The sequence below is a fragment of the Ipomoea nil genome, unplaced genomic scaffold (genome assembly GCF_001879475.1).
Source record: "Ipomoea nil cultivar Tokyo-kokei standard unplaced genomic scaffold, Asagao_1.1 scaffold0457, whole genome shotgun sequence".
Lineage (NCBI taxonomy): Eukaryota > Viridiplantae > Streptophyta > Magnoliopsida > Solanales > Convolvulaceae > Ipomoea > Ipomoea nil.
The window spans coordinates 574,290-587,163 of record NW_017616885.1 but is presented as its reverse complement, the minus strand read 5'-3'; the positions used below and the strand labels follow the sequence as shown (position 1 = coordinate 587,163).

At 38.5% G+C, this 12,874-nt stretch overlaps 1 protein-coding gene across 1 annotated transcript; it reads left to right on the top strand.

Annotated features, from left to right (window-relative positions):
* Positions 1–209: 209 nt before the first annotated feature.
* LOC109172940 lies at positions 210–4,169 on the top strand. The gene is made up of 2 exons (XM_019322190.1): positions 210–1,111; positions 1,310–4,169. The coding sequence occupies exons 1-2, from the start codon at positions 210–212 to the stop codon at positions 4,167–4,169; spliced, it is 3,762 nt and encodes a 1,253-aa protein (XP_019177735.1).
* The last annotated feature ends 8,705 nt before the right edge of the window (positions 4,170–12,874 follow it).

Sequence of the window (12,874 nt, the reverse complement as noted above, 5' to 3'; positions counted from 1 at the left end):
ACATGGGCTAGCCCAATGGTCATTGAAAGTCAGATTAATTCTGATGAGGTGGGTCCTGAGGTCCAGGCCCACCCGGCCCAATGAGTTATCTTAGTTGGAACTGCCGTGGGCTTGGAAATCCTATGGCAGTTCATGTTCTGTTGGGCTTTGTTACACAATACAAACCCGACGTTATTTTTTTATCAGAAACTTTAAGTGGCGCGTCGAAGATGGAGTCTGTGAGAGTGAGATTAAATTACGACAATTGTCTTACAGTGGAGGCGACGAGAAGAAGCGGTGGCCTAGCTCTGCTATGGAATGGGGGATTGGATGTGGAGGTGGTAGGCTATTCCAACCACTACATTGACACAGTGATAACGCAGAGGGGATCTCGGTGGAGGTTCACAGGGTTTTACGGCTGCCCTAAGTGGAATCAGCGATATACTTCGTGGAATACTCTCAGGTATCTCTCTTCCTTAAACGACCTTCCTTGGGTCCTAATGGGGGATTTAAACGACATTTTGGACGCAAGGGAGAAGCTGGGACGAGTGCCTCACCCTCAATGGTTGATTAGGGGATTTCGAGAAGCTGTGCGTGCGAGTGGGTTGTATGACTTTCCTTTTGAGGGTTATCAATTCACTTGGGACCGTGGGCGAGGAACTAGTAATTGGGTGAGGGAGAAACTGGATAGGATTTTAGTGTCTGGTAACTGGCAAGATTTGTTCCCAGGGGCGAGAGCTTGGTCGGTGGAAGGAAGCAATAGTGATCATATGCCTCTGCTATTAAAAACAAACACCTTGGGGAGGCAAGGGTTTAGGAGGAGACCGAGGTTTGGGAATTCATGGGGTAGCATTCCTGAGTGCAGAGAGGTGGTGGAGTCAGCTTGGGTGTCATTAGATGGCTTTCCGATTGAAGATAGGCTAGTTGGTTGTGGCAGACGAGTCTGGGAATGGGGGAAAAATCAAACTCGTAGGGAGGTGAGGGAGATAGAGAATTGTAGGGTGAGGATGGGGTCTTTGAGAGGGGCAGTAGACTCTGAGGGGATGAGGGAGTTTGGGGAGTATCAACGGAAATATTTTCAGCTCCAACATTCTTATTGTGACCGGCTTAGACAGAGAGCAAAGGAATGGTGGTATAAGGGGGGGGGTGGGGGGGGGGGGGGGATTGCAATAGCCGCTTCTTCCATAACTCTATAAATGGTAGAAGGAGAAAGAATAGGATTACGGGGGTGAAGGATTCTGGAGGGGTGCTGGTTACGGATGAGGATGGTATAGGGGGTAGTTGTGGACTATTTCTCTCAGTTGTTTAAGAGTCATGAGGGGGACATAAGGCTGGTGATAGACTGTGTGCAGCATAGAATTTCGCACGACCAGAATGCGACCTTGGAGAAGCCGATAAATTCAGATGAGGTGCGGGCAGCAGTATTCTCTATGCACCCGGACAAATCTCCCGGCCCCGATGGCTTGTCCCCAGCTTTTTTCCAGCTGCACTGGGATATTTTGGGCACCGAGGTAGTTTCTTTTTGTCATAACTTTCTTACATCTGGTCAGTTACCTGCTTCTGTGAATGAAACCCATATTGTCTTGATCCCGAAAACAAAACACCCTGAGTTGATGTCTGAGTTTCGCCCTATATCCCTATGTAATGTGCTTTACCGCATTCTTGCTAAAGTCTTGGCTAATCGTCTTAGGGGGGTGTTAGACTCTATTATTTCCAATGCTCAAAGTGCTTTTATTCCGGGTCGTTCTATTGTTGATAATGTCCTAATTGCGTTTGAGTCAACTCATTCCTTAAATCGAAAGAGGGGTAGTAAGGGTGGTTTTTGTGCGTTGAAGGTTGATATGAGTAAGGCATATGATCGGGTGGAATGGGGATTCTTGTGTCAGGTCTTAAAGAAAATGGGATTTGGTGAGCGTTGGGTGGGTTGGATGAGAGAGTGTGTGTCTTCTGTCCAATATAACGTTTTGATTGAGGGGCGGGAGTGGGGTCCAATAGTTCCTGAGCGGGGTCTAAGGCAAGGGGATCCTCTATCACCATGTCTTTTTATTATAGTGGCTGAAAGTCTGAGTGCCATGCTGAGAGTTCAGGAAGGGGAAGGGGTGTTCCATGGGATTTCTGTAGCGCGACATGCGCCGACTATTTCTCATCTGTTTTTCGCTGATGATTGTTTGTTTTTCTTTCGGGCAAACAGTTTTGAGGCTAGGATTTTGAGAGATGTCTTAGAGGAGTATGGGGGTGCAAGTGGTCAACATGTAAATTATGCAAAAACGTCAATTCTATTTGGAAATAATGTGCATAGGGAGGATAAGGAGGCTGTTTGTGAGACCTTGGGAATCCACGAACAGCAGGGTAGGGGGAGATATCTAGGGTTGCCGGGGTTTGTAGGGAGAAGGAAGAAAGAAATTTTGGGGTTCATTAAGGATAAGGTTCGGGCTAGAATCATGCATTGGGGAAATCATTTTTTGTCCCGGGCTGGGCGAGAGACCCTCCTTAAAACTGTTCTACAAAGCATACCAAATTATGCTATGAATGTTTTTTTACTGCCTAAGGGGCTTTGTGAGGATATTGAGCGGCTCATGAACTCTTTTTGGTGGGGATGTGAAGGGAAGGGGGGAAAAGGTATTCGGTGGAGTGCGTGGGGGGAGTTATGTAAACCCAAGCTCTATGGGGGAATGGGTTTTAGAAGGGTGAGAGAGATGAACCTAGCCATGTTGGGGAAGCAAGGATGGAAATTTTTAAATAATCCGAATGCGTTAGTAACCCGGGTGTTTAAGGCTCGATATTTCCTAAAATGTTCTTTCCTTGAAGCTGGGGTGGGCTCAAATCCGTCCTTTGTGTGGTCTAGCGTTAGGGAAACTCAAGGGTTACTGCGTGGAGGGGTGCGGTGGAGGATAGGGGATGGTGGCACGGTGAAGGTATGGGGTGATCCTTGGCTCCCTGATGTTCACAATCCTTATGTTATGACTACGGAACAGAGTTATTTAAATGATCCTTTGGTTAAATCTCTCTTCTGTGTGGGTGAAATGAAATGGGATAGTGAACTGATTAATGATATATTTGATCAACGAGATGCCAAACTGATTTTGAACCTGCCTCTACCTGCTGAATCAGAGTATGACTTGCTGTATTGGGGAGGGGAAATAAATGGACTATATTCAGTTAAAAGTGCCTATAAGCTGGCTTTTGGTAATTTGAGTCAAGAACAAAAATTGCCTTGGGCTGCTGTCTGGAATCTTAATCTTCCTCCGAAGATAAAATGTTTTTTTTGGGCCATGTGTGCGATGAAGTTGCCAACTAAAGACGCATTGATTGTTAAACAGGTGGCTTGTGATCCGACGTGTCAATTATGTGGCGATGAACCCGAGACGGCGATCCATCTAGTTGCCAATTGTAGCTTTACCCATGCTTGCTGGAATGAGATTGCAACAGGATGGAATATGGGATGGGCAGGTTCGGTGGGGTTATGGGTTCAGGAACTATGGAATGAGTTGCCTACTGCTATGGTAGAAAAGGTAGTTACAATTGCTTGGGCTATATGGGAGAACCGAAACTCTATGGTCTGGAAATCTCAATGCAAGGACCCGAGAACAATGGTACGTATGGCGTTGAGCTATGTGCGAGATTGGCAAACTGCTCAGAGTCAAAATACAACAAGGACACAAAATATGGCTATTCAAGCGCACCATACTGCATGGTCCCCCCCTCCTCCACATTATTTGAAAATAAATATTGATGTGGCCATGGACTTTGAGCATTGCCGAATGGGATATGGGTGGATTCTTAGGGATGCAGCGGGCGTGGTGAAGGGGGCTGCGACCTCTACGATTCAAGGGATTTATTCTGTTCGAGAGGCCGAAGCCATAGGGGCTCGTGAAGCTTTGAGTTGGATCAAGAACAAAGGATGGTCCCAAGTTGTGCTTGAAACTGATGCGCAGGTGGTGACAAATGCTGTGGTAGCAGATCAGAACTTCACCCCGTTTGGAATGATCATTGCTGAGGTTCGTGCGCTTTTGGAGCATCTGCCTTTGGTTCGGTTTGTTTTTACAAAGCGGAATGCAAATGTCTCAGCTCATCTGTTAGCCAAGTATGCATTGTGTAATTCTGGGGAGGGGGTGATTGAATATTTTGATTTTATTCCCTATTTTCTTTCATCATCTGTTTTAGCAGACATGTCTGGTTTGAGAAATTAATATATTTTGATCTTTTGTTTTCAAAAAAAATATGATTTTTATGTTGATAATAATATGTAAATGGTAATTAGATCATTATCTTACGTAGTTACATTTAAAACTCATTATTAAAAATGCCAACGGGGGCAATAGAACATCGTGACACACTTGACACATCGAAAAGATGTCGAGACTTCAACAATGCTCCAATTAATCTTGCAAATCCAGAAAATGAAGAAATTTCAAAAATAGCCACCGTTGCAACATTCATTGATCTTGTATGTAATATACTTATTGTGTATCCTTTAAATATATGAGAACTAATATAAATTTACAATTCATTTCATTTTCTAGACTCAAACTTTTTGGATTACAAAGCAAAATAAGCATCAAAATTAACAACAAAAACACTTAATATTCGGGCTACCAGCAGAGTCATTTTTGTTATTATTATCAAGTAAACAAGTTATGAACTAGAGGTACTACTCATCATGAATCTTCTAAAAATATAATAAATATTAATATTTTGTTCAATACTTTTACATGAGAATCTATGACACACATCTTATAACACATGAAACATGTTGGGGAGAGAAGTACCACGGCTAAGATAAAGAGTTCATAGTAAAACTAAAATCCAGTCATATACACAGCAAGCTAGGCAAATTTAAAACTTCCTACATCATAATCTCATTGCATGACGCTGCACTCTATGCTATCTCTAGTAACACAATTGCACATGACACACTACCAATTAAAAAGAGGAGGAAACGTACTGAAGATGAAGACAATGACAAAGCTACCCAAAAGAGAATTAAGAAGACTTAAGAGAAATTCAAACCAAAGGTAGTATTTATTTAGACTATCGGTTTTAGACTAGCGTTATTACAAAGTTGCAAACATTTATTTAGTGACAATTATAATCAGCATCTCCTATATTATCATGCATTCATATACTTTGATTTACTGATTTAAATAAACAAATTCAACATTCAATTACCTATGCATGAACATCTCCTATATAATCTTGCATTGATATACTTTGAATTACTTATTTTAAAATAATCATTGGGCATTATTTCATTCGCGCAATGAGCGTGAAAAACTAGTGGCTAAATACGTACATATAATAATTAGAGACTACCTAATTTTTTAATTTCTAAATGTAAGAGTTAATTCCATTTTTGGTCCTAGATTTATAGGTGGTAGTTCACTTTTAGTCCTTTTTTTTTTTTTTTATCAAAACATCCTATTTTGGTCCTAGTATTATTGTGACATGACCAATTTTAGTCCTCTATCAACAAAATCGTTGAAATTTTGTTAAATAGAAGGATATTTTGATCTTTTTAATACAAAGTGCGTTGACTCGTTATATTTTTTATGTTTATTTTTGAAAAAAAAAATCATAATTGAAGAGCGAAATGTCCTTGTATTTAATGAAATTTCAACGATTTTCTTGATAGATGACCAAAATTGGTCATGTCACAATAAAAAAGGACTAAATGTGACCTGCCACTTATAAATCTATGACCAAAAATGAAATTAACTCTAAATGTAATTATCTTAATTATAAATCTACCAATATAAATTATAATTATGGAAATTATATTTTAAAATTTACCTAAATACATATTAATAAATATTATATGCGAAAGTATACAATCATATAATCATATAAGTAATTACGTTCGATTATAGTCTAAATCTAACCATACAAAATTTAAAATTACATCTTTTGATTTCTAAATATAAGTCCCTTAATTATTATTCATATGGTTGGAATTATAATATAGGAAAATGCTAATTTCCCCTACATCTACCATGCACAACTAAGTCATTATATTCCATGGTGTTGCAAGTTCTAATATTTTTTTTTTTCCTTTGTTTTTTTTTTTTTTTTATTTCAAATGTCAACCTATTAGGACTTGTCAAATAAGGGAATGACTATTTTGTGAAGCGTAGATGTAAGGGCATTCTAGCATTGTCTTATAATATATATGAAAAACAATTAGGAATGAATCAATATATTATGCATGTAAATTTCGTTTATAAATTTTGTCATGATTAGGGACTATATTAATCATAAAAAAAATTAATTTTAATTTTTTATGCTATGAAAATACATACTTTATCAAATATATGAGAAGTCTAATTATATTATTATATTGTACATTTTGATATTTTTTATTTTTTAAAATTTATAATAACACAATTTCTTCCGTGCATCACACGTGTAAAGCACTAGTTAATATATTTAAGAAACAAGATATACTATAGTGTAGAAGTTTACACAATATTTTAATAGTACTAATAAAAAATATATATGACAATATACACACACATGTGTGTATATATAATTATATATCTCGAAAACCATATAATTAAGTTCGTTTATGTACAAGCTAAGGATAGAAAGAGTAGGGCCTTTTCCAAAGGTGCATAGACACAAGAGTACTATCATGTAAGGAAATGTTTAAAAAAATCACCCACTAAAGGGTGATAAAAAGTTAACAGCTTCTATGTATCAAAAAGGGCTGTGCACATTCTGCATTCATATAATTTATTGGAATTTCTTTTAGCATTCATTGGGAGGTCATACATTCATGGTGGAGGACCCTCTTTCCTTCAACTCCCTCCTTTCACTCCTGCTTTTCTGGGAAAATAAGATTACATAACTCTACTCCAATTCCTCATCTCAATAAAGTATGAAATGTTTCAATTCATGGTGGAAACATTATTCTAAATTATGCTGCCCAATCTCTTTCTCTCTCTCTGTGAAAAATCACACTTTTAATTTTTCAATTGTTACCCTATATGCAATTTAGTAACTCGTCAATTTTTAAAAGTTTAATTTTTCAATTGTTCCAAACATTGTCAATTTGGTCCATCGGCCCTTGATATTAATGAGATATATGGGTAGGACTATAGAAGAAAATTGAGAGTCGTTGCGTGTGAAATTCTTTTTTTTTTTTTTAAAGGCAAAACTTTAAAATGAGCAGAATTTAACTTTTTTGAATACTATTGACTCTATTACAATTTAGTATCTGTTCTATACTTTCTCGACAATTGAGCGACAAAAAATGTGATTATATATTTTTACAGAGCTTCTAAATTTAATAAGTCGTCTAAAGTTTGTTGGAAAAATAGCATTAAAATGGCATAAAATGACATGTTAAGTGGCTATTTTGTGGTACAATTATCAGTGGGGTCCACTTCCGATTTGGATCGGGTCAAAGTGGATTCGGGTTCTTCGTAGTGAGACGAAGAGATTGATATATTGTACGCTCAAAACGGATAATGGGTGAATGAGATATTGATTCTCAAAGTAGACCCATTGAGTTGGAAAAATGTAAGGGAAAAGTGAGCATTGTCCCACATTGATTTGGAAAGAGGATTTCACCCCCCCCCCCCCCCCCCCCCCTTTTATACAAGAGCTCTTTTGGAGCTTGTAGAATTGTATAGCATAGAGGCTCTCTCGCGCGGGGGGAGGGGGGGGGGGTGCAAATCAAATTCCAACTGGGGGCACGAATGTCGTCCGGAAATTGGCTGGCCTTGCGGGCTGGCAAATCAAATTCCAACTGGGGGCACGAATGTCGTCCGGAAATTGGCTGGCCTTGCGGGCTTCTGTACAGTTTTCCAACACTATATGGCCACAGCACGAGAGATCACCCGAGATCAAGTGTCCAACACTATATGGCCACACCACGAGAGATCACCCGAGATCAAGTGTCCAACACTATATGGCCACACCACGAGAGATCACCCGAGATCAAGTGTCCAACACTATATGCCCACACCACGAGAGATCACCCGAGATCAAGTGTCCAACACTATATGGCCACACCACGAGAGATCACCCGAGATCAAGTGATCTCTCGTGCGCTGTCATGAGGTCACACGAGAGTTTGACTCTCGTGTTGTGAGCACAAACGAGAGTTCAGTCTCGTGTGCACTGAAGCACGAACTTTCGTGCATCCCGAAAGTAACTGAGCTGAAACAGCGCGGACCATTCGTTGGTTTTGGACTGTTACAGGATTAATCTTGTATTAATTCCACCTTTTGAATTTTTGAGTTAAATCTCAATAATGGTGGCTGTTTCAGGTGTTACAAATCGTGGATTAAATGCTAAACTAAATGCTATTGATTCCTCACCTCCTATATAAGAAGGGGTGTAGCAGCAGTGTTTCGACACAGACTGAAAAACAACACACACAACACTGAAATTCTGTTTTCCCAGCTCCAAAATCTCTGCTCCTACTCCCTTCTTGTAGCTGTGTTCGTCCCATGCTCTAGTTCGCCGGGTTCGTTCGTTTGGGTGCTCAAACGTCGAACCGTTGTACGTTTTATCCTGGGAAACCTAGGCCACAACGCTCCTAGCACTTTTGGGAGGTGGCAAATAAGGTTTTAAGGAAAGACAGACACTTTGCCTAACTCGTACGAATCTTTCTTCCTTCTCCTTCTTTCTTGTTTTGGATTATGCTCTAAGCAAAAATCCATTCTTTCTTGTTGTTTTGGAATTATAATCTAAGGATTATATTTTCTTTTTGGTTGATATATATTGGTATATCTTTTTCGTAGATATACATGTATATATAACCGTTGGGTCCGTTTTATATATATTTGTGTGTATATATATATTTCGGATATATATCTAATAATATTTTATATATATTTCGTGTGTATAGATATAAATATTATTTTTCGGATATTAAATCGATTGTGGTTCATTATCACCAACAAAGTTAAACAAAAAAAAAAAAAAAAAAAAAAAAAAAAAAAAAAAGGAAGTAGATTTTTGTGGCTTGTGAAATGAGTTAAATTTATCAACTTTAATCTATCTCTATCTTTTATTAACTTTAACATCTTAAAAGATTATGTTATTAGTGACTTGATCTCCTAATCACTTCTCATACACTTTGCTTTTTCTCAGTTATTGCTTTTTTGATTGGAAAAAAGATTTCCAAAGTTAATATGCTATCTTTTTTGTCAGTATATATATAATATGCTATCTTGGTGCAAAAGAATAGTGGTTGTCTGTGATAAGGAACTTCAACTCAAGCTGTACCAAAAAAGATGGAAGCCAAGAATTCAACTGTTCAAAGTGGAAAGAAACCCAAATCCTATAAAAGGAGGCAAAAAAGAAAGTGGCCCTGCTTGCTGACACTACATATTCCATTAAGGGAATAAAGTTATAATCCAAATTATTGAATTGAATGTATTATATTAATATATTGTGCAATGATGTTTATAATGTGTACACACTGGGTTGAAGAGCTTGATGAGGTTAAGACCAACAATAAGTTCAGAGTCTATTGGTGACTTTAGAACACGTCCAATAGCAAAAGTCCAATATGATATGATTTATCGACATCATGTCTATGTTTAATGAATCCACATGCTAAATTTGATGAAAGAAGGGACAATCTTAGTCAAGTTGGTCGGACAGTTAGTTTAGTAATCACAAGGTTTCAAGTTTGACTATCTGAAAGAGTTATCTATTAATTTTTTTAGTTTGTGTCCGTCAGATTTGAACGATCTAGTCAGATTTACTTTCTTGTAGTCTCATTTGCCAGCTTGGGTCAAAAAGCAGTCTTCACTCAAAACGTACATTCGTGTAGGGGCTACGGGTTTTCTCGTATCACAATACGACTTTGGGATACAAAGATGGTGCAATAGATTTAGATGCTTATCTAAACCAATCTCTAATGTGCTTATACGAATGAACTTATCCAAATTATTCAATATTAAGTACCGGTGACACCGAGTAATAGTAACGCAAGAAGATGATATTTCATCAATCATCATACTACATGGGGATCGTTTTTTATTGGTGATTACTCACTACCTCAACAAGTGTTATAACATTGTATCTAACATCTTATACCAACTTGTAATTTGTTTATTAGTATCTCATAAACACCTTATAGATGCATGATCGTAAGTATGTTACCAGGTATATTTATAAGTGGAGTTAATACCATCTGAGGTCCTCCGAGTATAGTGGTTTTGCCACGTTTAGTCCTAAACTTTCAAATTGACCATTTGTGGTCCTTCGACTTTCAAATTTAACCATTTGTGGTCCAAGTTAACCACCCATGGTTCTTCAAGTTTTGAAATTTAACCAATCGTGGTCCTCTTGAATGGACCATGGTTGGTTAAAATTTAATAGTTAAAGGACCATGAGTGGTAACTTGGATCACGAATGGTTAAATTTGAAAATCGAAGGACCACAGATGGTCAATTTGAAAGTTTAGGACTAAACGTGACAAAACCACTATACTCGGAGGACCTCAAATGGTATTAACTCTTTATAAGTGAGCAGAATTGTCTTGTTTCAGAGTCTGAGTACAAGTTTTAGAGCATGTCTATCTATCATCACAGGGGTTCGGCTTTTATACTACAAAGCATAACCGTTACAACAATAATAGCAATGATCTCCAAATAAAAAAGTACAACAACGACTCGTCTCTATAAGTGTCATGACTCATTAGTTATTGTTGTGCGCTCTAATAAGTGCATGGGCTCTTGCAACCATTCCACCTGCTATCTGACCGTTACTGTTTGACTGGCTTCACTACATACTTTGACTCCTTGCTTTGGGACCAAGAGTTCTTCGGGTCGGGTCTAGTGACTTATCTAATTATCCGATCACCATCCCCCTACTCTCGAGTTGCGAAAGTAGTGGTGGATGGATGGAGACAGTTAGGGAATAAAGTGCAAATTATTAAGCATCTTGTCACCAGCCCCTACTCTCAAGTTACAAGCATAAAGGAGTCAGGTAAGGAGTAATAATATTGTTCCCTTTTGTATATTTATTTTATTTTAATAATAATAATTTTTTAATTTCATGTCAGGATCGAAATAGTCACAGTGGCCGAGGCGCTTGGATAAGGCCATACATCAGCCCTTGCCCGAGGACAAGACTCGACCATGGTTGTTGATGAGGCCATTCTTCGGTGCCTGGCCGAGGATAAGCTTCGACCATGGTGGCGAAGGCCATGCCCCTGCGCCTGGCCGAGGACATGTCTCGACTATGGTGGCCAAAGCCATGCCTCAGCGCCTAGGCGAGGATAGGCCTCAACCATAGTGGCTAAGCATTGTCCTTGATACCGCCTACAATCCCTTTTGTTTTTTTTTTTTTTTTTTTTTTTTTTGGGCGTGGGGGGGGGGGGGGGGGGGGGGGGTGAAGGGGCAAAGAAGTAGGGATAGATTCAGAAATTTTTTCCAGTAAACGCGAAACATTAAAATAAAAGAGATAAATTTAAAATAAATAAATAAATTACCTAAAAAATATAGTTGTAAATATTGTTACATATGAGCGAAAAATAAAACACATCGAAACTTTATAAAAATATTCATAACAAAATATGAAACATAATTAATTTGATAAAATAATTTGAATAGAGAACACATTATAATTTGATAAAATAATTTGAATAGAAAACACATTATAAATTACACATCTCATTATTAATATAAAAGAAAATGATTCAAACCCCTGACCTTTATTATAACCAAACATGTGCTCTACCAACTAATCTAACTCATTTCTTGTTAATATTTAGTAAATTTTTTATACTAATACTAAAACATGTACTATATATACATATATATACATACAAAGGTTATATATGGGGTGGGGGTGGGGTGATGAGGGGGGAGCTGCCCCCCTGCCCCCCCCCCCCTGGCTCCGTCTCTGAGTGCGCCAATGATGCCATCAAGCAAATCGCCAAGTATTTGTCAATAGAATCCACTGCTTGTTGGGTGCCATAGGGGTCGGCCCCCATGGTCCCGTTTGAATTGTTGGCAATAGCGAGCCCCTAGCCAACACTTTCAGTGCTCTTGTAGCTAAGGGAGCACTACATCCGTCAGGTGGGTGAGGTCTAACTTCTCACACCCTTAGGGCATGATGTTTTTTTTTTTTTTTTAAAATAAGAATGGTCGAGGTAGGACATCGGCCATTTTAATTTGTTAAGACTTGAAACTTGGTTGAGGTTGGGCCCGACCATGAATTAAAATAAAGGGATAATTGTAAAAAATGCCCCTCTATAATATGTCAATTATCAGTGTCACCCCTGAATTATGAGTGGTGTAAATGTTGCCCCTCAATTATCAAAAAGGTGCACATATAGCCCCTCCCATAACGGACATGTGGTTCCCCGTTAGTGTACGACACCGTTAAGTCGAAGTAAATATGTAATTTAGTTGTTTTTTTCCTCCCTCGATTCGAAGTACCAGCAATGGACAGCGGTGGGGAACCACATGTCCGTTACGGGAGGGGCTATATGTGCACCATTTTGATAATTGAGGGGCAACATTTACACCACTCATAATTCAGGGATGACATTGATAATTGACATATTATAGAGGGGCATTTTTAACAATTTTCCCTAAAATAAACTTGTGTTTCTTTCTAGATGAAAAAATTAATATGGGCAGACCATGATCAACAATTACAAAATTCCTATTGTGTATCTTCTATTTCTCGACTTGTTTTTTATGTTGCGCGGGCTCTTCCTCTAAGTCTCCTTCCTTTGTGATCTAGTCGTATTCTCTCTCTTTTCCCTTTTTTTTTTTTTTTTTTTTTTTTTGTTGTTGGTGCCAGAAGTGGATGGCTTGGAGCCCTCACCCTTTTGCCATACATTTTTGGGTTGGCCTCGCTGTTGTTGTTGCCCTAGGCAATTCACAAACTGATGACTAAAGTATCCCCGCTGAGTTAGTTCTTT

What these genes read in the sequence shown, in the direction of transcription:
- LOC109172940 (XM_019322190.1), top strand. Translation starts at nt 210, where the DNA reads ATGGAGTCTGTGAGAGTGAGATTAAATTACGACAATTGTCTTACAGTG. An exon ending in CAGAGAGCAAAGGAATGGTG is followed by an intron (nt 1,112 to 1,309) that starts GTATAAGGGGGG and finishes GGGGGACATAAG; the next exon opens with GCTGGTGATAGACTGTGTGC.